This window comes from Sminthopsis crassicaudata, chromosome 3 (assembly GCF_048593235.1).
Source record: "Sminthopsis crassicaudata isolate SCR6 chromosome 3, ASM4859323v1, whole genome shotgun sequence".
In the NCBI taxonomy this organism is placed as follows: Eukaryota; Metazoa; Chordata; class Mammalia; order Dasyuromorphia; family Dasyuridae; genus Sminthopsis; species Sminthopsis crassicaudata.
The window spans coordinates 651,898,391-651,907,269 of NC_133619.1; the positions used below are offsets into that span (position 1 = coordinate 651,898,391).

The 8,879-nt window shown below is 61.7% G+C and overlaps 1 protein-coding gene across 2 annotated transcripts; it reads right to left on the minus strand.

Annotated features, from left to right (window-relative positions):
- Positions 1-1,103: 1,103 nt before the first annotated feature.
- TSKS (testis specific serine kinase substrate) lies at positions 1,104-7,293 on the minus strand. 2 transcript variants are annotated; one of them, XM_074308240.1, is made up of 11 exons: positions 6,994-7,293; positions 6,510-6,756; positions 5,113-5,208; positions 4,807-4,890; positions 4,491-4,574; positions 3,878-4,290; positions 3,017-3,211; positions 2,227-2,394; positions 1,971-2,106; positions 1,728-1,852; positions 1,104-1,274 (listed from the first exon to the last, which is right to left on the minus strand). In XM_074308240.1, exons 1-11 carry the CDS (start codon positions 7,161-7,163, stop codon positions 1,118-1,120), a joined length of 1,875 nt encoding a protein of 624 aa, XP_074164341.1. In that variant the 5' UTR covers positions 7,164-7,293; the 3' UTR covers positions 1,104-1,117. The 2 variants fall into 2 exon arrangements, with proteins under 2 accessions (XP_074164341.1, XP_074164342.1); XM_074308241.1 differs by having other exon boundaries at positions 3,878-4,266; positions 6,994-7,273.
- Positions 7,294-8,879: the final 1,586 nt, after the last annotated feature.

Sequence of the window (8,879 nt, forward strand, 5' to 3'; positions counted from 1 at the left end):
CATGCATTTATCTTGTAAATAAAAAGCTATATATATAAAGAAAAAACTTTCTTGATACCAATGGAAGTTAGGGATGATGAAGAGAAACTTTCTAAAGGCATTCCTCCCTGCTTTCCACCTCCTGTTCTATACTGGACCCCACGTTTTCCCTCCAACCATCTATCCTGGACAGACATAACGTTGGACAAATTCACGGGAACAGCTGAAGCTGTATCCTTCAGGAAATAGCCCTAGGTGATGGAAATGAAGGTTAGCCTTCTCTCTAGTGTGTCGGTACACTTGCATCATAGTTGTCCAAGTAAAAAGTATTTTGTTACTTAATGGTGGTGGATTGAGGTGGATCCTAATTCCAGCCTCTACAAATTAGCCCCAGGAACCCAGAAGAGGCTTGAAGGAAGAAAATACTGCGGGCCAACTTCCCGTCCATCTCTGACATCGTCCACCCATCTAGAGTCCTCGCCTCAGCCATGAACACAGCCGACCGCGTTTTGTCCAGACTATCCCGTCGGACAAGATTTCATCCCAACTTCACCATCATCTCAATGTTTCTCCAAAGTCAAATACAAGCACCCCAGTCCTCAACTTCATTCCACATAATTCAAGCCCAATTTCTGGGTTCTGCCTCAGTCTGTTCTCATCTTTGGGGTCCACCCAGAGTGTCCATTCTTGGTGAGAGCGGAAGACCAGCAGGACCTCTGGAACTTGTTAACCCCACCCTCAGTTTCCCTATTTGTAAAGTGACGGGATTGAACAAAACCTTTCTACCATGTTTGTCTTGGGTAAGAATCTAACTTGCCAGATTGTTCCTGACACATTGTGGGCCATAGGACACTGTGGCTATCGGCCTGTCTTCCCTCTCGTGTCTTTTCTTCCTACCCTACATTTATTTCCTTATCTTTCACTCATTCCCTGAAGTCCCTCCTCAGCCCGTCCACAGAACAGACTTCGGCCCCAGTCCCACCCTTGGTCACAGCCCGGGCTCATCTGAAGCTCCCCTGGGCCCCAACCTTTTGATCATGGCTGCCCCCCAGGTCCCTGGGGGCTCTTCCTGAGGTCTTGGAGCAATGCATTCCTACTGTTGTAGAGAGGAGACGGAGGCAGAGTTGGGGTTGAGGTTTTATTGCTCAGGCGCAGGCCCCCCACGTTTTGGAGGGGCTCCTCCACTGCTCCCTCCCCCTAGGCTCGTGGCTGATCCCTCTAGAGGGAGGCTGCTGAGCTGGTCATGGAGGGAACACATCTTCAGATGCAGGTAGTCCAAAGCAGCCACTTTCTCCCTGCGAGAGGAAGGAGAAGAGGAACATGAGGTGGAGGAGGAGGAGGAGGAGGAGGAGGAGGAGGAGGAGGAGGAGGAGGAGGAGGAGGAGGAGGAGGAGGAGGAGGAGGAGGAGGAGGGAGAGTTAGAGTGCTTAGATACTGGGCCTGGGAGCATTAGAGATCCATCACAGGCTCTGAGGTTGGGGTCAGAAGGAGCTCATGAGGGTCAGGGTTTAGAGGGAGCTCATGAGGGTCAGGGGTCACAGGGCCTTCTCCTTTTAGGGACCACACTAGGATGTGACCTGCTGGTCATGACATCAGCAGCAATCAGTCATGGCCATGCAGTCAGGAGGCCCCCGGGGTCCCCAGCGGGACCAGGAGATGGGTGAGCACAGTCATAACAGGGCAAGGGTTTCAGGACACGTTGGGGTCGGGTGGGATTGTGGGGTGGGGTCAGGGGTCAGGACCCTCACTCAGGCTTCATCTTGTCTGTCAGCAGGAGGTTCTTAGCCCTGAGGGCCTCATCTTGAGCCAGCCTCAGAGTGGAGCTCAGAGCCTCGGCCCGCACGTGCTTTGCCAGTGCCTGGCGCTCTAATTCCTGCAGTGACAGGGTGGAGGCGGGTCTTCCTGCTGCCCCCTCCCACGCCCCCTGGGCCCTCCCCCTCCCACGCCCCCTGGGCCCTCCAGCACTTTCAGGCTCCCGTGCGCGGGCATACCAGGATCTTCTTGTGAAGGCGCTGGCAGCTGGGGCACGCCGGTGCCAGGCCACGCTGCTTCACTTCGTCCACCAGGGGCGTCAGGGCCCGCTCCAGGAGCTGCTGCAGGGACTCGGACGACAGCTGCTGCCCCTGGCTGGGGGCGGTGGGCTCAGACTCCGGCCCCCTCCATACCCCCCCAGGGGCTTCCCCTTCCCCCCCTCCCCATCCCCCACGCCTCTCTGGCTGGGACCCCCAGCAGCCCCTGCGGCTTTACCTGCCGCAGCGAGTGCAGGAGCCCGGCCGGTCCAAGGTCATGGAGAGCTCGGAGCCGCGACGGGCGCTGCCCAGCTGTCGACCTAACTCCTCCAGCACGGGCTTCACGGGCCCCAGGCCCTCCAGCTCCCCGCGCAGGGAAGCCACGGACACCGCCGAGCGCTCCACCCTGGGGGCAGGGAAGGTGGGGAAGGCTCAGCGGCCGCATCCCCCCTGGGAGCCCAGTTAGGGCCACTGGGCTGGGAGCCGGCTCGGAACCCGCCGGGCCCTGCCCTTTCGGCCTTCTACAGCCCTTCCAGCTCCCGAATGGCCCCACCCTCTCGTAAGCTACAGGGTTGGGGCTCGACCCCTGTGGTCCGAGTGGACCCCGATCAGCCCTCCCGGCCTACTGGCGGAGGATGAGGACTGGGGGCTCCGGAGGATGAGGATGGGGGGGCTCCGGAGGATGAGGACTGGGGGCTCCGGAGGATGAGGACTGGGGGCTCCGGAGGAGGAAGAGCGGGGGGCTTCGGAGGATGAGGATGGGGGGGCTCCGGAGGATGAGGACTGGGGGCTCCGGAGGATGAGGATGGGGGCTCCGGAGGAGGACTGGGGGCTCCGGAGGATGAGGATGGGGGCTCCGGAGGAGGACTGGGGGCTCCGGAGGATGAGGATGGGGGCTCCGGATGAGGACTGGGGGCTCCGGAGGATGAGGACTGGGGGTCTCCGGAGGATGAGGACTGGGGGCTCCGGAGGAGGAAGAGCGGAGGCTCCGGAGGAGGAAGAGCGGGGCACCCGGGGAGGGGCCTCACATGGTGCAGAGCTCGTCCGCCCGGCCCCGCAGCTCCTGGAGGCCCCGCGCAGTCTGGGCCTGCTCCCGCTGGGCCCGCTCCCACTGGCCCAGGAAGCCGTCCAGCCGCCCCCCGAGACCTCCAAGCAAGCGAAGTGCCTCTTGCACGGCGCCCTCCTCCTGATACCAGCGCGCCGTCAGCGAGGACACCTCTCTCCTGCACGGGGAACAGTGCCGGCGCTCGGGGTCTGCCTGCTCCGGGAGCAGGACCCCAAAGCCTCCCGAATTGCCCCCCTCCCCATGCTGACCCCTCCGCTCCCCGCAGCCGGACAGGCCGCTCCTGTCCGGTCCTCTCCACTTCACTACCTGGAATCACCTCCAGCTTTCCAGGTTGGCCCCGCCCCCTCGTGAAAGGGCGTGTCCCCTCTGGCTCCACCCCTCACACTTAACCACTTCCCAGAGTAGCCCCTTCCAAAGCGGTTCTAGGAATGTTTTCCCAGTTGGCCCCGCCCCCGTCGGAGAAGGCGTGCTCCACCATAACTCCTCCCCTCACATCTAACTACCTCCCAGAGCAATCGCTCCCAAAGGGTTCTAGGAATAAGAGCTCCCAGTTGGCCCCGCCCCTCGGAGAAGGCGTGTCCCAGGATAGCTCCTCCCCCACCAGGTGGCCCCGCCCACTCCGTTTGAGGAGGCGTGCCCCGGTATAGCCCCCCCACTTCCCAGAGCAATCCCTTCCCAGTGCTCCCTGGGTGGTCCCACCTTCTACATCCTAAAATGACTGGAAATCCTAGTCTCAGCTCCAAGACTGCCCCCCCCCCCACGAAGTCTCGGTTACCTACGGCGCCCCGCGTCCCTCCCCGGGGCCTGGCGGGCCTGGGGTCACCTGAGCTCCTCCAGGCCGGCGGTGACCTTCTGAAGCTCCAGCTCTCCGCTGTCTCCCGTGCGGCCCTGGCCCTGGGCCTCGCTCTGGGCCTCGGACCCGTCCCCGGCGGTGGCTGTGACTCGGGGTCCGGGGGGCTCCGGGGGGCTGCCCATCAGGAGCATGGCCGTGGGCCCGGAGACGAGCACGGCCCCAGGCTCCAGCTCCGGTTCTGGGTGCAGCTGGGGCTCGGGCTGGAGCTGGGCCTCGGGGTCAGCCTGGGCCAGGATGTCTTCGGGGCACGAAGTGGGGCAGGAGGAGACCATGGAGTGGCGGGACAGTCCGGTCTCCATCTGCTGCTCCAGCTCCAGCTGCTCAGCCTCCTGCCTTCGGGGGGGCTCATCCTGCAGCTGCTGCTGGAGGAACCGGAGTTTCTCCTGGGGAGGTGAGAGGGGAGCCCTGCTGGGAGCCTGGCCCCATCCCTCTCGCTGCCCCTGGGAGATGGGCGGTAGCCGTGGGCTTAGGGCCCGCTCAATGGGAGGAGCTTCTGCCGCTCTGACTTCCCGCCCCCCAGCGTGGAGGCTCTGGACTCTCCGGCCGGGCCCAGCGCCCGCCCCGGGACCCAGGTGTCCCTCACCTCCAGCAGGGCCGAGTTCTGCTTCAGGACGTTTGTCTTTATCTCAGCGTCTTCCACTGAGCGGGTCACCTTCCGGCAATTCTCCTGGGACCGGACAGCTGGGGCTGGGGGTGGGGGCTGGGGAGGAAGCCCTCCCCCGGGGCGCAGGGGCTCCCCTGGGGCCCAGCCCCCAGCCCGGCTCTGACGCCGGGACCACACCCACGGGCCGCCCCTGGACCCGCCTGCAGCTCGGCTACGGCTCCGGCCCGCCCCCCCCAGGAGGCCCCGCCCCCTCCCAGCCCCCGCCCCGCCGCCCCGCCCCAGGAGCCCCGCTCACCTTCAGCTGGCTGCAGTAGCCCTCCAGCTCCTCGGCCTCCTGCCTCCTCCGCTCCAGGTTCTCGCTCAGCACGGAGCACTCGCTCTGTGGGGAGGAGAAGCCCAGAGCGGGACAAGAGTTGGGGGCCGGCAGGAGCGGGGGGGCTTGGGGGCGAGCCACGCCCTGGGATTTTCTGGGGTCACGCGCGTGAGATGGGCTCCGGGCAAAGGTCCCCCACCCCCACCCCCACCCCCGGGATTCACCCGAGGGGGGCCTGGGGAGATCTGGGAAGGGGAGGGGGCTGCTCCAGGCGCCGGCTGCTGGGACCTGAAGCGACTGCACGTGCTGATTGACCCGAGTGGTTTTCTCCTTGAGGCTGGTGATGGAGTCCTTGGCCCGCAGCAAGCCGCTGTTCACCCCGTTCTGTAGGAAATGGAGGGTTGGGGGACGGCGCCCCGATTTAGCTGCTCGCGCTCCCCAGCCCCGGAGCCGGCCAGAGGCCTCTCAGTGCCAGTGGTGGGGAAGGGGAGCCGTCTTTTCCGAGATTCGTGGTGCGGGAGGCTCGCTGGCCCAGGGCTCCCTGTCAGCCTAATACGGGACTGAGCCAGCCGGGGCTCCCACTCGGGACCGCGCCCGAAGGCAGGGCGTGGGCTCGCAGGACGTGCAGCTAGAGCGGCCACCCTGGGTCTCCCAGAACCCCTCACTGAGCCGCAGAGCAGGGAGCCCCAGATGCAGGCTCTCCCGGGATCAGGCCTGGGGGGCTTTGGGCCCTCTCTTTGCCAAGTTGGGCTGTGTGGGCCCCCCGATCTCGAGCCCATCCCCTGTGTCCGGGATCCTCTCGATGACCTCTGAACCTCTCCTCCAAGTCCCCTTCCCCGAAGGCCCAGGGCATGGCCTGCTGTCTTCTATGACCTTTGACAGCTGCTGGCTCCGCAGACAGCCATCCTAGGCCGGGAGTCAGGGAGACCTGCAGGCGGGGCTGGGACCCTGAGCAGATCACGGCGTTTTTGCCTACCTCAGTTTCTTCAACTGTAAAATGGAGCCAACCACAGCACCTACTTCCCAGGTTGTACTGAAGGTTGAATGAGGTGCTATTTGTAAAACCCTTGCTATAAAATTCTCCCTTCCCTTTTTCTGCCAGTCCCCTGCGCTCCGCACACAGTGGGTGCTTAATTAGTGTTTGGTGATTGATTAGTTGGTGGCGCTCAGGGGAATGGGAGCTTGAAATTGGGCACTTAGGGCCCCGAGTTCCAGGAGCCTAACCCCCAGAAGGCAAAGGCCCCTTTCTCCCTCACATCCGGTCCTTTGGTCTCTGCCTTCGGAGCCTCCCTCAGTCTCCGTGTCTAGACAATGGGGGTGGGGGCGGGGTTAGCTTCCATTTTGCCCCTCTGATTCTGGACCAGGAAGTGAGGCCGGGTGGAAGCCCGGGGCCTCCTCAAAAGTGGGTTTGAAACCCCTTTGCAGAGGCTTGAGCCGCAAGGCCCCGTCTACAGCCTAGAAACGGCCCCCGGGCGGCCCACCTTCCCCAGCCCCCCCTCCCTGGCAGGAACCCGGCCTAGGATCCCCACTTGTTTTGGAGACCCCAAAGACGAGTCCTGGGCCCTACAAGAGTCTCGGTGGGTCACGGTCGCTCAAGCCTGGCCCGGAGTCTTGGGGTAAACAAGAACCGGGCCTCGAAAAGCAGTCTGGGAAGGAGGCCGAGCCGAGGCCAGAGCCAGCCTTACCAGCAGGTCGGCGATGTCGGGGTCGTCGGGGGCCCAGGTGGGAGCCGAGGATGGCAGGCTCAGGGCCGGGGGTGATGGCGTTCCAGAGGCAGGTAGAGCTGGCAGCTCTTCGGCGGTGGATTCAATCCTGGAAGAGTCAGGAGGCTCCACGGCCGCCAGGTTGAGGAGGGAGACATTGGTACAGGCTGAGGAGCGCTTCAGGTTCAGGCACCACTGCATGGGCTCGTGGGACATCCGGGGCTCCACCCTGGAGGAGGTAGCTGCTCGGTTCCCCGGCCGCCCCTCCCCTTCTCCCCAGCCCCAGGACTCCCCCAGACAAGCCAGTTTTCCCGGCGCCCTTGGGGGCCTGAGCTCTCCCTCTCCCTCCCCCCCCCAGCCTCCCAGCAAGCTTCGGGGCTCCAACCTGGAGTCACAAGCAACTGCCCCAGGGACTTCCCGGCTCCCCCCTCTCCCCCTGGCCGGCAAGCCCTGGGCCCCCACCCACCCATGGAAAGACACAGCCTTCTTTTTCTTTGTGATCCCCTTTCCTGGGCCAGATCCAGCCCCAGGGACCTCAGGCCCCAATGGAGTCCGGTTCTCAGCCCCTGCCGGGGGGTCTCCGGCTTCATGGATCTCCTTGGATTGCCAGATCGTCTTAACCACCACACTCGCCATGATGTGAGTGGTGGGGGCGGGGCCCGGCCCAGGTGCCGGGGAGGGGGGTGGGGGGTCCACCGAGACCCACCACCCACTCTGACCCCTGACCCCAGCCTCCGCCAGCCTGCCTCACAAAGGACCCAACCACCTAGAGATACCTCCCTGGGGGTGGGAGGACTCTAGAATCTATGAATCCAGCCCCTCCTCCTGTCCTAGAACTACAGTGGACTCTCCCAGGGCTCAGACCAGAACCTCTGGAGGAATGGAACTGGAGTCCTTCACCCCCACCTCCGCCCCCCAGAATGGGGGTTCCCCAGTGACATTTCCTGCACAGCCCAATGAGCCATCTCATGAGATCTAGGAGGGAAGACATCCACCTCCGTCTACAATTCATAAAGAACTTCATGGCCAGTTCCTGAAACTCCCATGGAGCAGCCTGCTGAGCCCTGGGGAGGGGAAAATTTATTCGCATTCACAGGGTAAGTAGCTTTAAGAAGCTGGAACTGAGAACAAGCTCTACAGGGAGCATGAAACCCTAATTTCAGGATCCCCAGGATCAGGGAAGGGGAAGGCTTTGCCCAATGCCTCTCTCCCTGGAACTTGGAATGGCCTTTTCTGGCTTTGTTCCTAGAACCCTCAGAGGGGAACTTCACTGGTTCCGCTGGTGTCGGGTAAGTATCCCAACACGGAGTCCAAAGGGCCGTCACACGAAGGCCTCCCTGGACAGAGAGAAGCCAGGTCCCCCTGGCACGCAGAAGGGCCTTCCAGGCCTCCACTCTCGGACACAGTCATGGCCTGCTTTAGTAATTCCTGACTGGGGAAACCGAGTGGAGATTTATCCCAAGAAACCAGAGCGGAGGAGCTTGTGGACTTCAGGCTGTGGGGGGGATATTAAATGATAGAATTCAATTCAATAAACATCATTTAAATGCCTGCTGTATTCATGATTCAATGCTCGGGACAGGGATGAGTAAAGAGCAAACCACCACTTTCAGTCCGCTAAGGAGTACATCCTGCTCCAGGAGAAATGTAAACTGGGGCTGGGGTCGCTCCCATTTTGGGCAAGAATGCTTTCTGACTGAATCTGGACGGAGGGCCAGGGCCCGGACACCTCTATAAACTGATCAAAGCCGAGGCTCTCAGGAATGCAAGGAAAGGATTTCTAAGGCCTGGATTTGAGAGGTTGAAGCCAGCCTGGCCCAATGGATCCGGGGCATCTCAGTGAGAGTCACTGGCTCTCCCACGGCTTGGAAGGGAGGGCCCCGCGTGGGAAATCCCGGCCAAGGAGCCTCGGACTCGTCCTTCAGTCTCCGCTCCCAACATCTGTCTCAGTACAGAAAATATTACATAATTGTTCCTGCATTATCCAGATGTTTCCTGGGAATTTTGCCTCAAACACAGAGGCCAGGAGATAACTAGGGCCAGATATGCGGCGTCCATCTCCCAAGGTGTTAGGAAGGCTCTGGGCTTAGAGGGACTATGACTGAACTTAGAACTTTTCATCCATGTTCATCTATAAACATGAATTCCTTAAAGACCCAGAGGACTAAACCCAGTGGATTTTAAGGGCTCCCAGATTCACTTCCTTCCCCCTCTGCCCACTTCAAACGAAGTATAATAACACCTTGTTAGGGAAATAAATCCATATTGGGTAATGACAAGGGCAATGGAGAGAGGGAGAAAGAAGACTTTCACTTGTGGGAATCAGGAAAGGTTCCAAGTTATACCTGAGTG